Source organism: Salminus brasiliensis, chromosome 13 (assembly GCF_030463535.1).
Source record: "Salminus brasiliensis chromosome 13, fSalBra1.hap2, whole genome shotgun sequence".
Classification (NCBI taxonomy): Eukaryota; Metazoa; Chordata; class Actinopteri; order Characiformes; family Bryconidae; genus Salminus; species Salminus brasiliensis.
In genome coordinates, this window is record NC_132890.1 from 21,488,250 (window position 1) to 21,513,734 (window position 25,485).

A 25,485-nucleotide genomic window follows, 5' to 3' on the forward strand; every position below is an offset into this window, starting at 1 on the left:
ACATTGTATTTTAACCTATTGCCTGTGTTTTCGACTATGTTTTTGCCTTTGGATGTGTTCACGTGTGATGTTTCTCATTTTTTGCTTACTGGAACTAATCATAGCACACTGACTTTGACTCTGGATTACGACCTTTTTATTAAGCCTCTTTTTCATTTGTATTCTGCAAGCGTCTGACCTTGTGTGGCACGTTACAATAACTAGCAACTGGTCTGGAGGTGATGAGCTGCCCTCCAGTATCAACGACACCATATATTTTTACTTTAGCCTTGACTAGAGCTTTGTCTAGTGAGCTTTGTTGAGTCTAGTCAGTTGATGTAATAGTTTTGGAGCTTTGGAATTGCTCAGTTTTACAGCTCTGTTTTGGTTCTGCTGGATTTTTTTTCGAAGTAGTTAAACAAATGTGTTTAAGGATCACAGTTTGTCACTTCCATGTGCTGAACTGTTATTCAACTAAGCCAAGATAAACACAGTTCTCCATTCTAGGGCAGCTTTAATGAACTTTTCCAGAGAAAGAAAGAGTGTGTTAGAGACTGTGCTTTATAAAGAGTCCTACTGCAGTGTGTTCTTGGTTAAAAGTGACCTGATTAGTTAGCTATTACTCATTCCTGACTAATTCTGTTCTGCAGAGTGTGAAAAAAGCCCTGCTGGCCTCTATACTCACTGAGCTGATGAGAAACAGGAAGAGTAAGTGATGTTGGACCAGTCATAAATGGACTATTGAGGTTTAATGGTGCACGAGAGAAAGAGAGATAGAGAGAGAGGGGATAAGAAAGGGAATTTTATCAAACACCTGAAATTAAATGTCTGATCAGAGCCCATTCTTATCTCCCCGCTTTTGTCTGGGTATCAGAAAATCATGTTCTTTAGGCTGTTCGGGATTAATTACTAGCCAGCCTTTTTATTCCATCCAATCTCATTTCGCATCAAAAGGACAGCAGCCTGGTAACCATCAAAAAGGGGAACATTTCTCATTTCCTTCTATAAAGAAACCCAATCAGAGCTCTTATATTTTTCCGTCTGTTTACACAACCAGTCTACATAAATGCTTGATTTTTACACAATTTACTCATGACCTGGCACTCGACTGGCATGCTGATATTGCCATTTTTTCTCAACAGTGCCTGGAGTGGGAAAAATACACAAAAAGAGCTTCTCAGATATTCAGATCCCTGATGTCGATCAGGGCTCAGTTTCCAAAGCATATTAGAGTTAAGATCATCCTAACTGGTTGAGAAAGATGGCGTTCAGTGTGATGCTTGCTTGACCCTTTAAGAAGCATCTATGTGCTAAGATGCTTTTGGGAAACTCAGTCCAGTTATGTTGTATCTGCATCTATTTTCTTTTTTGGATGGAGAACCAAACTACAGGAAATACTGCCAATGCTCTTTGGAATGATGATCTGAGTGAGGACTAGTACAATAGATGTGTAGATGCTTACTGCACCAGTATTTTGGAAAGATCAGACCTTTTTAAGGCTCATCTTTCCAAAAGATCCTTTTGGGTAACTCAGTCCAGCTGTGTTGGATCTGTCTTCTCTTTTTGGTGGAAAACCACAATCAGTGACTTGATCTGGACAACAGGGTTATGCGAGGCCCCTATTCTGCTCATCCAGTGATGGAGTGGGTTAAGAAAAGAGTAAGGAAGTTCAGAAGAACGTCATGACAACATGATCACCAGATTTGAACCCCATTGAGAGCATGTGAGAGTGGTGTTGGGGAATGAGTGGAGGAGAAAACATCTGACCATATAGAAGAAAGAAATGTGGACAGCAATAAAGAACATGCCCTGAAAATATGACAAATATTTAGGTGGTCATCAAGGCCACTGGAGGCACTACTAAAATACTTGTTCTATATTTAATTTGTTTTTGCGTGTATCAGTTACTATTGCTACTAAAACAGCATTTGTGCAGTTCTCTTCCCAGTGTATTTGTGGTGCTGTCTCAATGTTGGCATGTTGTAGACTCTTGTTTTGGCCAGGTTGTCATTGTTAGACAAGAGCAAAGCTCTTTTTATTCCACATTTTGGCCACTAACAGATGGAAACTGAACAGGATAGAAGATGGAAGAGTAACTCAACTATGGGAGACATTAGCGGTGCTCTTTGTGATCATTTAAATAATCTGTCATTAGAACCAATATTTCTAAAACTTCTAAAAATGTGATGGTACCTGTTATATATAGTAAATCAAATCACGTTTCTTGTCATTTCACATTACACAGGTGTAAAAGTGAGTGAAATACTAAGGTGCATCGTCCCTCGTGGTAGTACAAAAAGAACACATATTTACAAAATAGAAATACTGAATATTAACACATCATTACCAAAAGGAGTAGAAACTACCAGAAACATTATAGATTTGTGAGATTTTGATTTCTCTGAAACTGGCAAGGGCAGCATAATAAGCCTACCCATGTGGAATGGTGTTGGGAGTTGAGTCAGAAGATCTGACCTACTTATACCTAGAAGAGCCAAACCCTGGTCATCTGACCACTCTTACAATCTCCCTTTTTGGGTTTATCTACTTGTAGCGTGGTTTGTTTCCGTTTGTTTCGGTTCGGTTCGGTTCAACGGTGAGTAACAAGCTGTTACTGACATATAATAATCGCTAGATGGCATATTTTGGTTATATGCCCATGTTGGACTTGATACTACGAACCAGGCCAGTGCTCTTCATGTTCTAAGTAACTAGTTTACCTGTTGGTTTTAAGATAACACTAACCAAATGCTCCATCCCACTCTTGTTGCAGGAAACATTTTCAACATCAAAATTAAAAATTTGTAATCAAACTGAATCATTAATTAAAGATTTTCCAAGAAAAAGTCACAGTATTCCAAAGAGTGAAGCATGGAGGCTAACTCTCTTTCTCTCTTTCTCTCTCTCTTCCAGGCTCTAATCTCGCTCGCTCACCGGAAGACCTGCGATTCCCAGTCCTACCAGGGCCTGGAGGGTTTCTTCACTCTGGGACTTGATCCTAACTCTGTCCAGTCAAGTCCAGCTCCACCTCAAACCCCTACAGAGACACACACACTCTCACAGGCCCTGATGACAGGTTGGACACTCTATAATGCTGTATAATGTTTGTAGGATCCACACATTCATTCTGACAGACTGTAATGCACTACAGGAAGTGTAGAGGGTGCCCTATAATACTGATTTTGAGACAGTAAAATGAGAGGAACGGAAAAAGGCATAACATTGTTTATAGTGTTTATTGGTTAAGTAATCAGTAATTGCCTATTACATGTTTTAACTATCACTGAAATCAACCCAAGTTAAAAAAGCTTTTCAGTCATGCTGACCTTAATATTTCTGCATCACCGTGACCTAATCGATGTGCACTGGCTGCAATGTCTGTACAGCCACTGTTAAATGAATACCCTGGTTGGTACATAAACAAGATAAGGATTTAATTCCAGCAAAATAAAACCCTGCGTATCTCTTCACTGCAGAGGATTAGATTGTGTGATAGGTACTTGTTGGACCACAGCTGCGCCGCAAGTCGCATTTCGTTCAGCGTTATTGTTCCACCTGGAGAGGAGCTGTTTAATAAGTAATGTAGAAAATGAAAGACATCTATTCTCTGTCTAGAGAGAGACTTTATGGACACCTGAGATCGGAGTCAGGGAGTGTGGACAGTATTACCATAGAAATGGAGGAGATGTGCTACCTAAGGGGGTTCTTCACTTACGTCATGGCAGATTGTGTTCTTGTACCCTCCGTTCTTCTCTTATTTGCTGTGATTAAATAGGCATGTGTGTCTGTGTGAGTGTGTGTACGTGCCAGTGTGTTCGCAATCAAATCTAAATTGTCACCCAACTGTGCTAATTCTCATTTACTGTACAGAACACATTCACTCTGCACTGCCAAGGTTATTTCTGTCCTCAATCAAGCAGCTTTAGACGAACCATGCATTATTCTCTCCCATAGCAACTTTGACACGCTGTATTGTTCAGGCCTTATACCCTTGGCACCCCGTCACTTAACCAGCAACTGAAAAGGTGTAGGAAAAATATCAATCTTTCCTCAGACTGATGGAGCTCTTTAGACAAAGCTGAGACAAATTGCGCAGTTTCCAGGTTTGTTTCTTCGAGTCTGTAGAACGTAGAACCTGACCCCATCAAGCGGTAAAGGAATAGCTTGGCAGAGAAACCAGTTTACTCATTTCCACTCTGACTCTAAATGTAATCCATCAGCCAGAACATGTTTAGGGTCTGAGGTTTAGCTAACAGGTAATGGAAGCTTATACAGTTTGCAAATAAAATGATGAAAATGACGAACTTTCAGCTGTTTATAATAAAACAATCAAACAAGACCAATTTAAATAGCTTAACTAATAGAACAAGAGCTTTCTCCACATTTAACACTAAATGCCACTTTTAATGACGACTGCAGTTATAGAATTGTTTACCCCCTTGAGGAGAATCCCTTATAAGACCACATTTTTGCAAATTAGGTGGAAAATCTAGTGCTTAAGTGGACTGGCCAGAGGACGTCTGATTGCATGTTAGAAATATGGTAAAAGCAGAGTTCACAAGTTCTGAGTTAAAAGAACACTGGCTACACTGCCTGGACGTGGCAGAAAGAGGAAGCTATCACCGGCTGCTACAAGATTCCTGAGGAGGCAGATGGTAAGTAACCCTTGAGTGACTGCAAAAGATCTGCAGCAAGATTTGCTGGCAGCAAGCACTGAGGTTTCAGTTTGCACAGTAAGGTGCACACTAAGCGCTAAAGGTCTCCATGACCACAAGGACAGTCAGCTCCAATCTGCTCAAAACCATAGAAAGAAGCCACAGAAGTTTTGGAATTCTGTTCCATGGAGCGATGAAACAATATTGGGACTTTTCGGGTCTATGGATCAGCGGTATGTCTGGAGGAGGAAGAATGAAGCATATGATGAAAAGAGCCTTGTCTACAGTGAAGTATAGCGTGACCCGTGATGCTCTGGGGCTGCTTTGATTCCTCTGGCACTGGAAACCTGCAGCATGTGGAGGGCAAGATGGATTCAATCAAGTATTAGAAAATCCTAGGAGAAAATGTCATGCCATTAGGAAGCTGAAGCTCCCAACCATAACTTGAAGTCCACCAAGGCTTGGTTTCAGAAGTTCTGGAAGAGTGGCTGTTACAGTCGCCTGACTTGATCCCTATACAAATACCCCATTGGTGGAATTTGTAAAAGGTGATTGAAGCACTGGCCTTGAAGGAAGGTCTAATGATATCTGCAAATGAAATCATTCTTTATTTTAGTTCATTTTTATTCAGAGGGATCATGTTTGTATTTATTCTCTGCAAATATTGCAATCCTTTCTTTTTTCACATTTTGATTGGCAACAGAAAAGTGAGAACAAAAAGCTTGTCCAATTAGGTGTTTGTTTTCTTGGTGGTATCTAGGCATCGTCCAACATCTGAATGGAAAGTTAGCCAAGAAGCTAAAAGTTGTATTGTATTTAAACTCTCTTCCACCTTAAATGGTGCTGCAGTAACTGCTGCAGCATTTACGGCGGAATTGAAAATAAAAAATTGGACATTGGTAATCCTATTTCAGCCTGGTAAGCTTGCCCTGGTTAGGTTCATGTAGGCTTGAGTGGGATTATAAAAAGTAGAAAATATAACAAGACTGCGTAACTGCACTGTGGGGGGCAGTAGGATTAAGAAACTCCTCAGGTATGTGAATGTAGTGTGTGACTTGATAAGGTTGATTGACTGGTGTTGGAGGAACCGAAAGATTAAATTAAACCATTACCTTAAGTGGCACACTTTTTTTTTTTTTTGGCCGTTCAGAAATGTGTTTCTTATGATGGCCATATTGGTCGCAGCTTTACAAACTTAATCCTCCGCAATCCATCACATGCTAGCTCATTTTGGTTTGGATTGCAGCAACTTGGTTTGGTTGCACCTTCTTGCTATATATATATGTGTATATATATATATATATATATATATATATATACACACACACAACAACTCAGCCATGAAGTTGCAGGCCACGTAAAAAGATCGGAGAGGAAGAGCAGGGAAGAGCGGGGTTGCTGAGGCACATTGTGCGCAGAGGTCACCAACTTTCTCAGGTGCTACACACCTTCAAACTTCATGTGGCCTTCAGATTAGCTCAAGAACAGTGTGTAGAGAGCTTCATAGAATTGGTTTCCATGGCCGAGCAGCTGCATCCAAGCCTTACATCACCAAGCGCAATGCAAAGCGTTCGATGTAGTGTTCTCTAGAGTCCGAGGCACAAGTCTGGGTTTGGCGGTTGCTCCCAAACCAGTGCACAAAGCAAGGTCCTGACCTCAACCTCATAGAACACCTTTGGGATGAATTAGAGCGGAGACTGCAAACCAGGCCTTCTCGTCCAACATCAGTGTCTGACCTCACAAACGTGCTTCTGGAAGAATGGTCAAAAATTCCCATAAACACTCCTAAATCTTGCTCTGTTTTACACGGTTTTGCCATTTAGGGCCACTGTAATAGACCAATAGAAATGCTCCAAAATTAAAATCATTAATTTTGACTTCAATTGAATGTTAAGGTGTTTTCCTTCTCCTGTAAAGTTGCTGTTAAGGTTCCTGCTTTACAGTGACAATATGCTAATGTCTGTAACAAGCTTCAGATAGAACATATGGAACGTCAAATGGGTGTAGTTAATCTAGAATGGCCCAAAAAATTTTCCATTGCCTGCCCTTTTCATTATTTTAACATCTAACATACTACTAGAATCCAAAGGAAGGCTAGCAGAAATTAGCATCATCGTAGATACAGGGCTTTCCTGCTTTGACATTTATGGCCTGACAGGGTTCCACTCTGCTGAAACTCGAGGCTTTTTTTCACTAGAATCTATGAAGCCGGCATGCTGCACACCTAAGAGCTCTTTAATGAATGCTATCGCCATTCGTGCAGTGCGTTATTTAGACGCATAATCATTCTGTGCTCAGACGGATTGTCCAATAAAAAGCACTTGGAGTTAACAGATCTGTGCAAATTATACCCCTCTCATATAACCATTCATTCCCCCAGACTCTTCCTCCAGCGGCCGCCATTAATGAGCCGCTCTTAGGAGAACATTAGTTAGAGTGTAAACACTAATAACTCCAGAAAATAAAACCATATCTGAGAAAGGCCGTTATTACACTGAGAGCTCGAGTGTGTGAGCAGAGACGAACTGAGGCGTAATGCTGTCTTTGTTAGCTGCTGTGCATCAAACGTCCGTGACGATTATCGAGCCGCAGAGTTAATGAAAGAGAGGAAAGGTCACCGCAGTGATATTTCCCTCACAGCGTTTCTCCTCCACTTCCGTCTTTTTACTCCTCGTTTTTCGTCCACTGCACCTATCCATCACTCGTTCCTCGTCTTCTTTTTTTATTATTCGTTGGAACGCGAAGATCCAACAGGTTTTATTGGTCTGTCTCTGCAGCTTGTGCTCCCCTGAGCCCGGTGACAAGGGCAGCGAGCAGCCAGCTGGAAAATGGTTTAATTATAGCAGTCGTTTAAGACAGAGAGAAGAGACACGCTTTAACCCCAAAACCACCACTTTCACCGCCGCCCTGACGTCTGCCTGTCTTCCACATCTCTCTCTCTCACTCTCTCTCTATTTCTTAGTTTGGTCACAGTCCCTGCTTCTTACCCCACATGTAGTCAATCAGCTGAGAGTTTGATTCTTTAGTGTTACACTAGTGCTATCAGGCTAATGTACGCTCTTAAAAAGATAAAGAAGGAATGAAAGTTAGGACAAAGGAAAAAAGGAAAAATGGACAAACAAAAATAAAGTACAGAAAGAAAGAACACACAAAAAAGAAATAAAGAAAGGATATAAGAAAGAAAGTATAAGAAAATAACAAAAAAGAAATAAAGTAAGAAAGGATGCAATAAAAAAGGACAAAAAGAAATAAAGGACAGAAGAAAGAAGGGACAAGAAAAGGACAAAAGGATTCCAGAAAGAAGGGAGAGGAAAGGGACAAAAGAAAGGATAAAAGAAAGAAATAAAGAGTGAAAGGAAAGAAAGAAAGGACCAAAGAAAGAAGAGGCAAGAGAAATGATAAAAGAAAAAAAGGAAAAAGGCGAAAAAAGGAAAGGACAGGAAGAAATAAAGAAAGAAAGATTGCAAGAAAGAAAGGGCAAAAGATAAAAAAGGGCAAAAAGAAAGAAAGGGTGCAATATATGACATATATATAATATACATGATGCTTAATATCAGGGCTGCCCAAACCTTTCATCCTTTTATCAACCTTACCGAACAGTAGCCAAACTCCCAAAATCATATGCAAATCAAGAAAGTAGGTTTCACATCACGTTCATACAAATTTATTTTATAACATTACACTATAATTATTAATGAAATATTTAAAAATGTAATTTTAAAAGAATAATAAGACTTGAAGGGGATATATATTTTAAAAACAAGCCTGTTTTCTCATTGAGGAGTTTCTGGTTGGGCAAATCATTCATTCTGACAGGTCAACTTTGGGCAGTAATGCTCTAAATTATACTAATTGAGTTTGGTGTGCTTTCTCTCCCTCCCTCCCTCTCTCGCTCTCTCTCTCTCTCTAGGTCAGGGCAGCTGGAGACCAACCAGCTGTCTCAGCCACTATGCTAAGAAGGAGCTTGTTGACGCTGTGATTAACAACCAGCCAATCAGGAACAGTTCACGTTGTGCCACACCCATCAGCAGTCTAGTACCACCCTGGAAGCAAAATCTCTCAGGTGCAAAATATCCGTCTCTTTAGGACAGATATGAAGGGCAGTAATCCTGTGTTCAGGTCATCACCAACCACTACTGTTTATTTAATAATTATAAGTAATAATTAAATATTTTCAGGGCAGATTCTCTGTGAACTATGCTACCAGGCTTTTTAGTCTATTAGTACTAAAGTGCTACAGATACTGGACATGACAACTACTGGAAATGGGACTTCTTGACGTAGCTTACTAGTGGAATAAGCGAATGTGTTTTATTTGACTGCTTTTTTTTTTACTTCAGGCTGTGTGGAGAGTAGCACTGAAACCACCTTAAATGAGACCTGCAACCAGTTCACCACCTAAAGCCCCTACCTTGTTCACCCTCCTCACCACCCTCTTTCCTTCTGTCCCTCCAAAATAATTACGCCGCACTGAATCCTCTGTGGACATCTCAGCAAATAAACGCCTCATCCATCCTCCCGAACCCTGGCCTAGTGGACACACTAAACACTCCATGGGACTTAATCCAGATTTATAGCGCCAAATCGTTGTTAATATTTTATACCAGTGCCTGTCCGCTGGCATATCCTTGGCCGGGCTAAATACTTTGTTTACCCGCCGCTACATCCACCCTGTTGGGCGCTGTGTTACTCACAGCGACGGTGACATCAATAACGACCTGACGAACACAACAAGCAGGAAAATCATAAACGTGTTTGGTGGAGGTGTGATTTAGCATAACACTTCCTGAGCCTGTAATTAAAGCAGAGAGGCTTTCTGCGCAGCAATCCAGCAGTGGCACTGCTTACTGAAACACGACCAAGCTTTTCAAAATAGTCTCAATACCAATGACCTTTGGTTTGCAATAAAAGGGATTATTTTGAATGAAACGGCATAAGTAGTGGAAATGCTTCACTTAGTAACTGTGCTTCATTACTGTTCTGATAGACCCATACTTTTATCATAGTCCTGTTTCTGCAGATTGTCAGGTTGTTAGATTGTCATAAAGTACCCATACTTTCATTATAGTGCAGTTTCTGCTCTTCTATTTGAGTTAGATTGTCATGAAGTACCCATACTTTCACTGTAGTGCAGTGTTCGCTCATCTAAGTGAGTTAGATTGTCATGAAGTACCCATACTTTCACTGTAGTGCAGTGTCCGCTCATCTAAGTGAGTTAGATTGTCATGAAGTACCCATACTTTCACTGTAGTGCAGTGTCCGCTCATCTAAGTGAGTTAGATTGTCATGAAGTACCCATACTTTCACTATACTGCAGTGTCCGCTCATGTAATTGAGTTTAGATTGTCATAAAGTACCCATACTTTCACTGTAGTGCAGTGTCCGCTCATCTAATCGAGTTAGATTGTCATAAAGTACCCATACTTTCACTGTAGTGCAGTGTCCGCTCATCTAATCGAGTTAGATTGTCATAAAGTACCCATACTTTCACTATACTGCAGTGTCCGCTCATGTAATTGAGTTTAGATTGTCATAAAGTACCCATACTTTCACTGTAGTGCAGTGTCCGCTCATCTAATCGAGTTAGATTGTCATAAAGTACCCATACTTTCACTGTAGTGCAGTGTCCGCTCATCTAATCGAGTTAGATTGTCATAAAGTACCCATACTTTCACTGTAGTGCAGTGTCCGCTCATCTAATTGAGTTAGATTGTCTTGAAGTACCCATACTTTCACTGTAGTGCAGTGTCTGCTCATCTAATTGAGTTAGATTGTGATATAGTACCCATACTTTCACTACACTGCAGTGTCTACTCTTCTAATTGAGTTACATTGTGATACATTGCCCATACTGTCACAATAGAACAGTTTCTACTCTTTTAATTGAGTTAGGTTGTGATATAGTACCTATACTGTCACTATAGTACAGTTTCTGCTCTTTTAATTGAGTTAGATTGTGATATAGTACCCATATGTTCAGTATAACACAGTTTTTCATGCCCTTTTAATTGAGCTTGATTGTGATACAGTACCATACTGTCGGTAAAGTACAGTTTCTGCTCTTTTATATGGGTTAGATTGTGATACGTACCCATACTTTTTTCTGCTTTCAATTTAGATCAGTATAAACAGCATTAACACACAGCTACATTGTCAGCACTAGGCCACTGTAAGCAATTTGATTTATTAAAATAAAATAAAAAATGTTTTGTCAATCAATTAGTCATACAATTAAATTATGGCTAATTAAGGGGGACTTACCTGGCTGGGTCTCAGCTTCAGCATCTCAGCAGAGAATAAGCCAGTCTAGGATTAGGGCTTGGACTACACACATCACAACACAACACAGCAAACACACACACACACTCACACAAAACAAGGATTTTTCTGTAATGAGCAGCTGCCTCTCCCTTTACTGGCATGTGCTGTCTGTGTGTGTGTGTGTGTGTGTGTGTGTGTGTGTGTATGTATTTGTGTGTGTGGGTCTGTCTCTGTGTGAGACAGACTGTAATGGGGGAATTGAATCTGAAGTGGTTTAAAGTAAATGCAGTGTGTGTGTGTGTGTGTGTGTGTGTGTGTGTGTGTGTGTGTGTGTGTGATTAGATCTGATGGGGCTCAGTCAGGGTAAACACACACTGCTGACCCTGCAGCCTTTTGACACTCCTTTATCCCTACTTTGTATTGTACTGTATAACTACCCCTCTCTCTCTCTCTGTCTGTCTGCTTGTCTGTCTGTCTGTCTGTCTGTCTATTACTCTGAGTTAATTTACCGTATATGTTTTGGTTTGTTAGGGTTCTCCAGCAGAAACACTCCGAGCATCTCTCGACCGAAGACCGTGGACCCCACCATGACCCCAGTGTTTCGGCCTCTGTCCCGCACTGCGGAGGAGATCATGGAAGTGCAGACTGTGGAGCTTAAAGACGAGGAGGAGGATGAGGATGATAAAGATTACCAGACTCTGGCTGGACTAGAGGAAGAACTCCGACAGATGAGTGCTGAACCATGACACCAGGAACAGAAAAAAATGAGATTTTAAAACATGGACAGAAGATATTGCTGTTAAAATGTTTGTGGTGATAATATATATATATATATATATATATATATATATATATATATATATATATATATATATATAGCACACAGAAATAAATTAATAATGATGGCATTTTGTTATTGTTATTTTATTTCATCATCAGTAAGCAGGTATTGTGATATACACTGAGGTGGAGCTACAGTCTCTCATTAGGGTGAATATTAATAATACTCTAAATGTAGGTATTGTGATATACACTGAGGTGGAGCTACAGTCTCTCAGTAGATTTGGCTTTTAGCAGCATTCTGTAAAGCTTGTCCAATCTAGCATCAATAGCTATAACAGAATATATTTGTGGGTGGGGCCTAGAGAGGGTAATTAGAATATTTGTGATGGCCTACTTTAGTTTAAATTCATTCTCAGATATGTGACCCTTGGAAGGAAGGGTGTGTTTGTGCATGTATGTAATCATGAGCAGAGATGGAAGAGGATTTCCTACAGGACACCTGTTACCACAGCAACACACACTTTCCTCCGTTAGTAAAAGCTTGTTAGTGTTTAGGCTGTATATTACTGTGGACTCATTAAAAATCCTCACAGCATAATTAAGCTTAGTTCAGCATCCATAAGTGACACAGACACGTGCACACACACACACACACACACACACACACACACACACACACACACACACAGGTTCTGTACTATTAATGTGTGTGAGCAGCTGGCAGCTTTTAAAAGAGACTGTTTAATTCTACAGAAGTGTGAAGTTCAACCAGAAAAAAAACAAGACGTCCTCTCTCTCTCTCTCTCTCTCTCTCTCTCTCTCTATTTCTCTCTCTCTCTATAACTGTATCTCTCTCTTGGTTGTCACTGTGCTGGAGGCTTCAGTTGAATGTGTGCTTGTAAAACCTTTAACCATGACAGGTTAAGTAGAATAGCGCTGTATTTTGGAGTGGTTTGTATGTGTGTGTGTGTGTGTGTGTGTGTGCTGTTTCTTTTGAACTACCGTTTCTGGCTGTATTGTGTGTGTAATGTAGTGTAAAATGTAAACGCTTTGGCATTTTCTGGAAGCTTTTGTGTTTTCTGTGTGTTGACTCTCTGACAGCCATATCTTTATGCATGTGTGTGTGTGTCAGATGGTAAGGCCAAATCCATGCTGGAGGCACACTGCTGTGTGGAGTGTGTACAGGCTGCTGGTGCAGTAACAGGATTAGTTTGGAGCGTGTGTGTGTGTGTGTGTGTGTGTTCTCTCCAGGCAACTGAACAAAGCACCTCTGTTCCTCTTATTCTTCCTGAACTCTGCCTCTGAAGTACTACAGCATCTCTCTCTCTCTCTCTCTCTCTCTCTCTCTCTCTCTCTCTCTCTCTCTCTGTCGCTGTCTCTCTCATTCTCTTCAAGTTCTGTTCGAGATGGTTGTAAGTGTGGAGTGTATTACAGTTCAGTGGTCTAACAGTGTGGAGTGCGTTAAAAGGCATGTGTGTTACAAGTAACAGTGTTTAGTGTTACAGCTCAGTGGTGTAACAGTGTGCAGTTTGTAATGGGTCAACAGTGCAACAATGTGATGTGTGTTATGGGTAACAAGTCAGTGTTTAATGGGTAACAGGTCAGTGGTGTAACTGGAGAACTGGTGTAACAGTGTGGAGTGTGTTATGGGTTTGTGGCGTAACTGTGGAGTGTGCTAAAGGTCAGTAGTGTAACAGAGTGCAAAACAGTGGTGTAGCAGTATGGAGTGTGTTACAGGGAAGTGGTGTAACAGTGTAACTGAGTGTGTTATGGGTCAGTGGTTTCACAGAGTGGAGTGTGTTATGGGGGAGTGGTGTAACAGTGTGGAGTGTGTTATAGGTCAGTGATATAACAGTGCGGAGTGTGTTATAGGTCAGTGATATAACAGTGCGGAGTGTGTTACATGGCAGTTGTGTAACAGTGTGGAGTGTGTTATAGGGCAGTGGTGTAACAGTGTGGAGTGTGTTACATGGCAGTGTTATAACAGTGTGCAGTGTGTTACAGGTCAGTGGTGTAACAATGTGTAGTGTGTTATGGGGCATTGGTAAAACAGTGTGCAGTGTGTTACAGGTCAGTGGTGTAACAGTGTGGATTGTGTTATGGGGAGTGGTGTAACATTGTGGAGTGTGTTATGGGTCAGTGGTGTAACAGTGTGCAGTGTGTTACATGGCAGTGGTGTAACAATGTGGAGTGTGTTACAGGTAAGTAGTGTAACAGTGTGGAGTGTGTTATGGGTCAGTGTTGTAACAGTGTGGAGTGTGTTATGGGTCAGTGGTGTAACAGTGTGGATTGTGTTATGGGGGAGTGGTAAAACAGTGTGCAGTGTGTTACAGGTCAGTGGTGTAACGTGTGGAGTGTGTTATGGGGGAGTGGTGTAACATTGTGGATTGTGTTATGGGGAGTGGTGTAACAGTGTGGAGTGTGTTATGGGGCAGTGGTGTAACAGTGTGCAGTGTGTTACAGGTCAGTAGTGTAACAGTGTGCAGTGTGTTACATAGCAGTGGTGCAACAGTGTGGAGTGTGTTATGGGGGAGTGGTGTAACAGTGTAGAGTGTGTTACAGGTCAGTGGTGTAACAGTGTGGAGTGTCATGGGGCAGTAGTGTAACAGTGTGGAGTGTCATGGGGCAGTTGTGTAACAGTGTGTAGTGTGTTATGGGGGAGTGGTGTAACAGTGTGGAGTGTGTTACATGGCAGTGGTGTAACAGTGTGCAGTGTGTTACAGGTAAGTGGTGTAACAGTGTGGAGTGTGTTATGGGTCAGTGTTGTAACAGTGTGGAGTGTGTTATGGGTCAGTGGTGTAACATTGTGGAGTGTGTTACATGGCAGTGGTGTAACAGTGTGGAGTGTGTTATGGGGGAGTGGTGCAACAGTGTAGAGTGTGTTACAGGTCAGTGGTGTAACAGTGTGGAGTGTGTTACAGGTCAGTGGTGTAACAGTGTGGATTGTGTTATGGGGAGCGGTGTAACATTGTGGAGTGTGTTACAGGGCAGTGGTCTTTCAGTCTATTTCTCTACTTTTTGCCTTTGTTTTTCTTGTTCCTTCTTTGTGTCTCTGTGTTTTGTTTTTCTTCTTCTCTTTTATCTCACCTCTTCTTTTTCTTTATTTACCTTATTTATCTTCTCTTTTACTTCTCTTTTTGACTCTTTTTTAGCTCTGTTTTTTTCTTCAACTTACTTTTCTCTCTTTTTTTTATCATTGAGTCTTTTTTCCCCCACTCTTGCTCGGTTCCTTTCATTTTTTCAGTCTTTCTCTGATGCTGTAGATGTGTGTGTGTGCGTGTGTAAGAGAGAGAGAAAATATTTAAATCAGCTTTATGCTGGTCTGATACTCATGTTTCATTCATAGCAGTGCTGAGGGTTGAGAGCAGAGGTAGGTGTGTGTGTGCGCGTGTGAGCACACTAGCTTGTTTTAACTGCTTCCAGGGCTGCCGCTCTCTTTGATGTGACAGGGGTCACCCAGACGACGAGGAGGAGATCCCTGATACCCACGCTCACTCACTAGCACGTACACACACACACACACAGAAAAAACAGTATCACTTTCTTCCCATTAATCCTACAATCAGATTCTAGCATACTGTCCCTCCAGGCAACACCCCTCACACACACATTGGTCAGTGGAACTCCATCGTCTGTCTAATTCTACATCAGGCATTTTCAGGCACTTTAATTATTTGTGATGTGGTGATGTAATTCTGTGCAAGTTACTGAACACATTTCAGTTAGATAATTGAAGAGTGCAGAGGCACTGCACACTCATCAGAGTCTGGGAGAGTGTGTGTGTGTGTGTGTGTGTTCACTGGATTCAGATTAGTTGACTGGGAATACCACTGAAAAACATTGTCACGTTCATAAAACCAGTTTGAGACGCTTTTACTTTGTGGCTTGGTGCATCATCATGCTGGAAGTAGCCACAAGAAGATGGTAAACTGTGGCCATGAAGGGATGCACATAGTCAGCAACAAGACTCATATAGTCTGTGGCATTCAAGCAATGGCCCAAAGTGTCCCCAGAAAACATTTCCCACACTATTACACCACCTCCACCAGCCTGCACTGTTGATACCAACCAGGTTGGGTTCATTGATTCATGCTGTTGGTGCCAAGTTCTAACCTTACCATCTCCACCATCTCCTGTTCCTCAGGAGAAATCCAGATTCATCCGTCCAGGCTACGTTTCTCCATTCTTCCTATTTTAGGTTTTGGTGAGCCTGTGCCCACTGCTGCCTCAGCTGTCTGTTCTTTAATACATCATCTTAATAAACTCTTAGACTGTTGTGTTAAAAAACACAACAGTCTAAGTCTCCCTGGAGATCAGCAGTCTGACCAGACAGACTGACACCAACAATCATGCCACCCTCAAAATCACAGCTGCCACATGATTGGCTGATAAGATAAATGCATGAAGGAGTAGCTGTACATGTGTTTCTAATAAATTCTAATAAAAAATATATGATTTGTATTTTGGGGGGGGGGGCCTTGGTGGCTGTCCAACTTTGCCTAGTGCAAAGACCACCCCTGGTATCACCCCAGGTATCTCTGGAGGACTATTTCTTGCTTGTCTAGACTTGTGTTATGAGAAAATAATGGCTTTCATAGTTCAACACCTTCACTCTGCCTGGCTTCTACAGCAATGACACAGGAGATCTGACCTCTGCCCTTGGCGGTTGGTTTCTATCAGGAACGGAGACAGTGTGTTTCAGGTGCTCTTCGGATGGAAACAGATAGTTCTTTAACCTGCTGCACTACGCCATCTCTCCACTCACCACACAATCCATCTACTTATCTTCTCTCTGCACTCAGAATGAGAGCTAGAGGGCTCGAAAAAAGCCATGCACACACACAGGTGGGTTACAACACATCCCTCCCCTACACTACACAAACCTGCACTTACACACCACTGGTGTTATCATGGTCAGTATCAGCATGGCTACTCCCAAAATGTAATCCATTGTAAGTTACTGATTACTTCTCTTAAACTGTGATGGGATTACTCTACTTATTACCATCTACAAGCCTGATCTTTATATGGTTCTACATTTTAGGGTTCTATAGGGCCTTGGATCCTGGGAAACATAGTCTTGGGAAAACCCTGTTAACATAGGATCTTGGGAAAATAGGACTTTGGAATTGAAGGCCTTAGGAACATGGCCTTAGGGCATTAGCACATTAGACCCTAGGAAATATAAGGCCTTGGGAACATAGAATCCTGTCAACATCATGCTCTGAGACCCTATGGTTTTGGGAACATAGGACTTTTGAAATAGGACCCTAAGGATATAGGGCTGGGGTTGAGATGGCCACGTAGGAGGCGTCCCGGGCAGCCTTCAGCCTCGTCTTCCGTTGATTGAGCTTGGCCTGCACCTCTCCAACAGCAGCTGAATCTTTGAGTCAACCTGGGCAAGCTCCTTGCTGAGCGTCTGAAGAGCTCGTTCCTCCACGGTCATCATGCTCCTCGAGGTAAACAAACGGACAGAAACTCAAACAGCAGTTTAGTGGGGGTAATCCTAGATAGTGGATGGGAACTGTTGCTAAATATGAGTGTAAACAGGGACAAACAGTAGCAGCATCCCCTTTTACCCTCCTGTTGCCCCATCTCAGGGTACAGTGTGTTTGGCACGGTGAAAGGCAGGCCGCTGCCAGACTCGTCCTCAGGAGTCGCTCACTCAATCCGTTTCTCTGTTGTCATCACATTTTCCTGCTTAATTAGATTTGGCCGGTGTGTGGGAGAGAGTGTAGGGCGTGTGTTTTTATTTTTTTTCTGCGGGTGATAAATTGTGTTTATTGCAGCGGGAGAACAGGGGCTGCTCAAATGCTCCCAGATTGATAAAAGCCTTCTGAGTTTATCTGCAGTGTGAGTGTGTGGGTGTGTGTGTGTGTGTGTGTGTGTGTGTGATGTTTGTTTTCATTGTACATGTACGTGTTATTTGATGATATTTGTCTTTCTCATCTGTCGTCTACTGCTTCTTTGTCTACCCAAAGCTAATCTGTCATTCCTGTGGTCTAGCACACACACACCAACACACACACACACACACACACACACACACCATTCTGCTGTGGAACAAAAGATACACAAGGAATTGTTATTCAGCACCAGAAGCTTTCACATCTTGATACTCTCAATACCTAAAAGTTTGTTTACACATCGTAGAATAACAGTGTATTATATGTAATTATACAGTAAAAACAAAAAGTTATTATGAGGCAATTCCACCAAACTTTCCGACTTACCGACTTTTCTTTATATAACAGCAACACAAATATAGCCAGCAGTGAACCTATAAATGTCTCTCTGAGTTTTATATAGAATGTTGATGATGGTGAACTAGTTGCAAACCTGAAAAATAATAAGTATAATAATAAGAATAATACGTTTTCTTTGGGAACTATTTTACGGCACAGCACAGCATCCACTGCATGTATCCCTCCACCATTTTAATGATATGCAGTTTTAAAGACCCCAAAACTTCTCCAAACTGTGGTACAACAGTGTCTGAAGCATCAGGTAGTGCTTTCATGACTAGAGATGTCCCGAGCCAAGTCTCCTAAAGCTGAGTATCAGCCGATACTGAGCCGATCTTTGTGTTTATATATATAGTTTACATAGAATTGTGCTGCTAATAAACACTGAAGTAAAATCCCTTTATTTTTAGTGACTGTTTCTCTAACGAGATATTCTGGACTGACTGATTTAGTTTAGTAGAGACTTTTCTTAAAATGACTGTTTAATAGTGTGTTTAATATCTTATAATCCAGCCTGACTCTCTCTTTAAAACACTGCAGTCAACTCACTTCCTGTGTGTGTGTGTAGTGGTACAAACTCTGGATGATATCTGTTCTATGTGATTATTCGTTTTTATAGGGTGTACGTATTAGCATTAGCGTTTGCCCCCACTCGGTTCTGAATGTGCTCTTCAGTGCTGATTTAAAAATAAAGAAAAGTGAGGTTCTCCCGCTGGTAAAACAGAGCGTTTCACTGAAAATTTTATAAAGTTTTAGATATTACATTCTGTTTTCACTGTAAAATCCAAAGTTCCACATTGCACCTATTTTATGTACCTTCTGAGAACGTCCCTACTTCATCTGGCTGGACAGCAATGCCAGTTAATGGTGCCTTAAGGCCACCAGATGGCGCACCAAACACTGTGGTTAAAATGAAGATTCGAAATTGGATTACGAGTAAAAATGGCGCATACCCAATCCATGAAAATGCTTGGATAGGCCCCGATCCCAGTCCACTGGATCAGATCAGGATATCCCTCTTCATAACCATTTGGTGTCATGACTTGCAGAATTCTGGCTCAGTAAGTTTCTCCTGAATAGAACATTTCACACCAAACAACGCAGATGTATCGTCTTATCCTATTCTCTGTGTGTGTGGTGTGTATGTACTTGTGAAACATCTATATTCAGCGAGGTGTTTAGTTTACAAGTTACTTACTGGAGGATATAAAAGTGTTTTATTTGGGCGGACGTTAATGGTGTCCCGGCGAGTGCAGAAGCCCACTAATCCCACAGCAATCACACAGCGTCTGATTGAAACACTGAGAGACAGAGAGATAAAAAAAAGGAAAGAAATGAGCTGGTCACAGCGTCCTTCACCGCGAACGCAGCTTTCTATGAGCCGACAAGTGGGAAGAAAACAACTTTTAAATTGGATTTTGAGAGAGTTTAAGTGAGCACAGAGCAGGATTAACTGACTCACAGCTAGACCTAAAAACTTCACCTGCAGCTTTTACCTACCCAGCTTTCATATTTCATTAACACCATTATTTCCATTAGATTTGGCATAACATTATAAACCACAGGCAGGTGAAGTGAATAACATTGATGAGCTGGTTCCAGCGGTTCCTGTCAAGGCCTGGATACATTAGGCAGCAAGTGAACAGTCTGTTCTTGAAGGTGGTTTGTTGGAAGCAGGGAAATTGGAGAAGCATTTTGACGAGATCCAGACTGTGATGGCTGAACGACTGGGTCAGAACATCTCCAAAACATCAGGCAGGTCTTGTTGGGGGTGTTTCTGGTATGCAGTTATAAGTACCTACCAAATGTGCTCAAAGGAAAGACTACTGGTAAACTGACAACAGGATCAAGGGCACCTAAGGCTCACTGATGCTCATGGAGGCCTTTGGTGCAATATAAGCATCTAAAAAAGTTTTAAAAGGAAGTAACTTGTAACCTAAACTTTACTTTTCCTGTTTTTAACACATCAACTTCAAAAACTAACTGTTCACTTGTTGCCTCATTTACTAAAGAACCCTTAAAGAACCCCTTTTTGAGTATACTGATGCAACTGCTGTACCATTTAGGATGGAACAAACAGTCCAATGGGAAACTAGTGATTAAGAAGCTAGCTTCAGCCTCAGTCTACATTCACAGCTTGATTGCTTCATTTCAACTCTACGGAGTACAGTGTCAGCCCCTCGTTATCGTGCCCTCCCCCGGACCATGATAACAATTCTGAGCCGCCGCCCACAGGCTCACATAAGGACTTCTGCCTCGTCTGGTTCATGTGTTTGGTTCTTTTCATGTGTATCGGTTCGTGATTCATGTTCATTTGTGTTCATGTTTGGTTCATTGTGTCGATTCAGTGTCTCGTTGATCATGATCATGTGTCTCACCTGGGATCTAGGGGTACTTAAGGAGCCTTGACGCTTAATTTGAGGCCGAGAATTGCATTGTTTGGAACCTTGAGGCAGCCCAAAAGGTTACCCTTACTGCTCACAGTGTGTTTAGGCCAGCTTCTGATCTACGTCCTTGTTCGCGAGCAGACCACCCGGCCATTCAAGTACTCAGCGAGGCTCACTCTCGTTCCAGCTAGGAGACCTATGTTCATGCAGCAGTTCCAGGTTTGGTCGGCCTAGCCGTTCTTGCCTAGTAGCTGGTCCCCCAGCTAAACCCCCAGAAACATACAGAGGCAAAAGTACACAAATTGTGTCACTAAACAAACACTCATGCACTCTAGATTTGACAACCGACCCTATCTACCTCATGTAGAAAACTCCAATAAGTCAAAGTGAAAGCTTAGTAAGTTCTTAAACAGGTCTATGAAGACGCATTGCTTGTATTTCTAGAACCGCTACCTATCCATCCAGCATCTCCACTCAGCACCTGCTTTGGCAATGCTCTGCACTGTGAGGATGTTGGATTTATATGGTTTAATATCAGCAATAACTGCATTTTGTTTAACACAATCAGTTTTTCTGTTCCTCTAACTGATCTACCTGTGTATGGATTAGGGATTAGTTAAATGAATCGTTCCCCCTTTGAATTTTTCCCCCTTTGTAAGCAAACAAACAAACAAACAACTCATTAATCTGCTGAGCAGACGAGCCAGCGGAGGCTCTATTAGCTGCGGTGTGTCTGAGGGACGACCACGTCCGCTCTGTTTATTCGCTCTGAAAGTTCACACTCATCCCACCGTCCCCCAGTCATGTGCGCTGGGACAAAAACTAATGAAGCGAATTCCCGTCCCGGCCCATCGGAGTGTGTGGGCCTAATGGGCCCTGAAAAGAGAATTCCTAATGAGGTCCCTAACAGGTGCCCCACTACTGCAGGGGGAAAAAAGAGCCAAGAAGAAGAATGAGCAGGAGAATCTTTTAAACCCTTTAACCCTATACCCAAACCTTTTTTTATTTTTTGTTTTGCATTGGGGTTACAAGGCTAATCCTGACAAACAGTCAGCTGTTGAACTGATGTCGAAATTGCATCTGGAGTAGAGTGAGTTTAAAAAACACAAGATTCATGCTCGATTGGTAGCAACTTTCAGTTGAAAACTTTCAGTGTAAAAGGGTGCCCCGGGGGTGCATGATGGCTAAGTGGTCCAAGGTGCCAGACTCAAGGTTTAGACCTTTATGTGAAATGGGGATTCTGGTCTCCGAGTGGAGGTGTGGGTTCAAATCCCACTTCTGACATCACTTCATGGGGCAGTGGTGGCTCAGTGGTTAGAGCTCCGGGCTGTTGATGACAGGGTTGTTTGCTACTCTTGGGCTCTTAAGCAATGCCCCTTCACCCTCTCTGCTCCGTGCACATGTGCTCACTGTCCACTGTGTGTGTTTCACTAGTGTGTATGTGTGTGTTCACTGCACGGATGGGATAAAAGCGGAAGCCAAATTCCATCTGTGTCTGTCACAAATGGTAAATATGGTTGTCTTGTTATGTCTTATCTTGTCTTGATGGGTCCAGCATCTCGTTTGGGGGGGTGTGCAGTGTGGCAAATGAATCTGGCCAATGTGATGCGTCCATCCAAGCAGAAGATAGCTGGTGTTTGCGCATTACCACAATGCTTTTGAATCATTTGTTCCATATTCAAACGTTGTTGTAGCTCATTGTTGTAGTTTCAGGGTTTCCTGTACTTTGTTTATCCATAGCTGCCAAATTACATATTCTCCGCCCAACATATTTATATTTAACAGCAAAATTCGAGCGGGTTGAATGGAAATATCCTATGCAATAGGGCACAATTACCTCTGCCCTATTACCCCTAAAAAACAAATAATTTCAGACCTAAATGCTTTAAATATGTATACATTTGGCTTTGGATTATTTGAAAATCAATGTATTTATTAGCCAAAAGTAGATTTGGCAGGACCTGGTTTCAATTGGATGATGGAGGGGACACCCACATGTGGCCAGCTGATAAGCGGGAGCGCGTTCACGTTCGTTGCCGCACCAGAGCAGTGTAAATGCAGCCTAAGTCATTTTGAAGCTCTTCTATTGGTCTACTCATCATTACATAAGTGAGTTCTTACTTTTGCTAATCCTCCACAAACACACAAGCTATTAAGAAGGAAGGAAGGGTTCTTTGGCAATTTCACTCACAAATCTCTATTACAGACATGGTTCATTATGGAACCAAAAGTGGTTCTTCTGCAGCATTACCCAAAGAACCATTTGTAGCACCTTTTTATATTGGGTTGGAGCTGAAATCCGAAATTCTTCAGGAGGAGGATTGAGGACCACTGTTTTGGATGCTATTTGGCATTTTAGCATGCCGTTTTTGGAGCACAGTGTCAGCCAGGGGCGCCATCATCCCACTGCCCCAGCAAATGTTCTAAAACTGCCAGTCAATAGACTGTCAGTCACAGGCCCTCACAATCGTCTTAACTTTTCCCCTGGATACTGCACCCCTGGTAAGTAAACAAAGAGTAAATCCTCCTTCTACTGAGATGGCAGTTAATTCTGTCCTCTATAGACATTTTAAAGCCCTTCTTAAGCTCTTGTTAAAAGTTTAATGTATGCAGTACTGCTTTTCTGCTCCTTCTAATCTTGGGTTTTTGCCTCACAGCACTCAATTGTGTGGAGATCTGTGGTTGGTTTACTTCCTAGTGTTCTGTATGTTCTTGCCGGTGACTGATGGTCCGAGCTGCTGTGTGAAGATGATCATGAGCATGTTTTTGTCTCTCAGACAGAAGCTCAGATCAGATGAGTGTCTTGTGTGATCGTTCATCAGCCTCAGACTCGGAGTGAGTTAGTGTAGAATGGTGCACGCGCTGGATCGATGGGCTTTATCGCTTTGGCGTGATGAGGAAGGCCGTGGAAGAAGTGAATTGATGAATGTGGAGAATTCCTTCTGCGCTCACACACACTCACGCACACACACACATCCCACCCTTTAACCCTGCTAGTTCCCTCAGGTCTTTAAACGCTAAATATATATATATGTGACACATTGCAGCTTTGTTGTCTCATATAGATCTAAATTATTCATGATTTTTCATGATTCATAGTATTCAAGTGATACTAAATTATTTGAATATTGGTCATCTGCATGATCATTATTATTATACATAAATATAAATATTAATGGACATGGTTTAAGGCTGTTTTGTGAAAATTATGTTTAGAAAAAAATTCCACCAGACTCGCCTGCTGATACCATGCAGGTTGGATTCATGGATTCATGCTGTTGGTGCCTAATTCTGACCCTACCACCTGTGAGCCACAGCAGAAATTTCGGTTCCTCATTCCAGGTCCCACTGCAGCCTCAGCTTTCTGTTCTTTCCTGACAGAAGTGGAACCTGACATGATCTACTACTATTGTAACCTGTCCACCTCAAACCTGGACATGCTGTGCATTCTGAGATGCTTTTCTGCTCACCACAATTGTGCTTTGAGTGGTTTTCCGAGTTACTGTACAACATCCTTTCTGTTGGCTCCAACCAGTCTGGCCTTTCTCCACTGGTCTCTCTCATCAACGAGGCGCTTCCGTCTCCAGAACTGCCGCTCACTGGATGTGTTTTCACCATTACACCATTCTGAGTAGCTGAAAATTCCTGGAGATTCTCTAGCATTCTCTAGCAATTCTCCAGTGAGTATTCAAAACATTACACTCATACCACACTCAAAACCAACATGTTTTTCCTTATTTTCCATGTTGATGTGAAGATTACCTGAAGCCTTTGATCCATATCTGCATGATTTTATGCATTGCATTGCTGCCACACGATAAGCCGATTAGATAATTGCATGAATTTTTACATTTTAGATTTCTAAGCATTAACAAGACCCAGGTTTAGTTTTAGCACCTCAGGCTAAGTAATGATCAGGTGTTTGTTTATCTAATAGTGAGATTTGGTTGCTTTGCACTCTCAGATCTGATCACTCAGCCTGCAGTCAGTAATAGTGTGTATGCTGTTGGGTGAGGCTCCTGCTGTGCAGATGGATGCTTTCACCCTGCATTAGGCTCACTTCACTACTGTGGGTAAAGCAGGGAGGGGGAGGTGAAGATTGGACATGGCACAACTCACACTTGCATTAAACTCCATTAATAAGGTGTTGACATTGTGTGTGTGTGTGTGTGTGTGTCAAACCTCCATGTTGGTCAGTAAAAAGGATCAGCGTGTGGAGCTGGAGCTTTCTGTAAGCCGTTGTTTCTATCACTGTAAATAATATCCTGCTGCCTTTATTGTTGGATGCACTGTGATGTTCTGGATAATATATATCAAAATGTGCTATAATGTGAGAAAGGATGACAATGTTATGTTATGACCAATGTTATGCAAATGAGCTGAGTGCAGCATGTTTTTGCCCACAGCAAAGCAGGTTGCTTACTGGCTTCCTGATTTTACAGGCTGATTTAACCTGCGGTGTGTACGCAGGTCCTGTGTGATTGGCTGAGGCAGCTACACTAATTAATGCGAGGCTAGTTTTGACACACTGTGTATTGTGGTAGTTTTGGACACAGCCCTGCTAAACTGCAGGGGTCATTTTAATTGAACCAACGCTGACTGAAGTACATGCACACCCTAAAAAATGTTAAACTCCTGTGTCTACAGTAACATGAAGCAACAGATTCTCTGGATACTGTTGCATATAAAATACCTTGAATAACCAAAATATCTCATGACTGGATAAGTTGGAGTAACAGGGTGGTCATAATTGGATTAGCTATAGTAACAGAGTGGTCAGTATTAACAAACACAATATTTCACTTTAATATCATACATTTGAGCGGTATCAGTGTTTATGCATATGGGTGGGAATGGTATTAATAGGTATAAAGGGTATGGGTGTGTAAATGTATACATGAGGATGGGGATGGAAGGATCTCATTATAAATGGGTATGGATGGTATGGTATGGATGGTATCAGGCTGATATTGGGAAACGTATACACTGTGGATAGGCAGATACTCAAGGCCTAAATAGTGGTATCAGTACCAGAAAGTCAAAATGTTATTGTTCATTTGTATGAAAGACACATTTCTGTTACTCTGCTAAAATATCCTGTGTTCAAGAATTGCCCTAATAAACTACTAAATCTACTAAAAATCTACTCTGCCTTCATACCTTCCTCAAATATCT

At 41.8% G+C, this 25,485-nt stretch overlaps 1 protein-coding gene across 3 annotated transcripts in view; it reads left to right on the forward strand.

The window, feature by feature from the left end:
• The window catches only part of zbbx (zinc finger, B-box domain containing), a 61,845-nt gene extending 50,143 nt beyond the window's left edge, over positions 1 to 11,702 (forward strand). For 2 of the 3 annotated variants that reach the window (XM_072695768.1, XM_072695769.1), the window contains exons 15-17: positions 2,893 to 3,055; positions 8,545 to 8,697; positions 11,427 to 11,702. In XM_072695768.1, the coding sequence (XP_072551869.1) occupies positions 2,893 to 3,055; positions 8,545 to 8,697; positions 11,427 to 11,641 (531 nt within the window). In that variant the 3' untranslated portion in view covers positions 11,642 to 11,702. The remainder of the gene's footprint in view (positions 1 to 2,892; positions 3,056 to 8,544; positions 8,698 to 11,426) is intronic. The other variant, XM_072695770.1, reaches the window with a different exon arrangement.
• Positions 11,703 to 25,485: the final 13,783 nt, after the last annotated feature.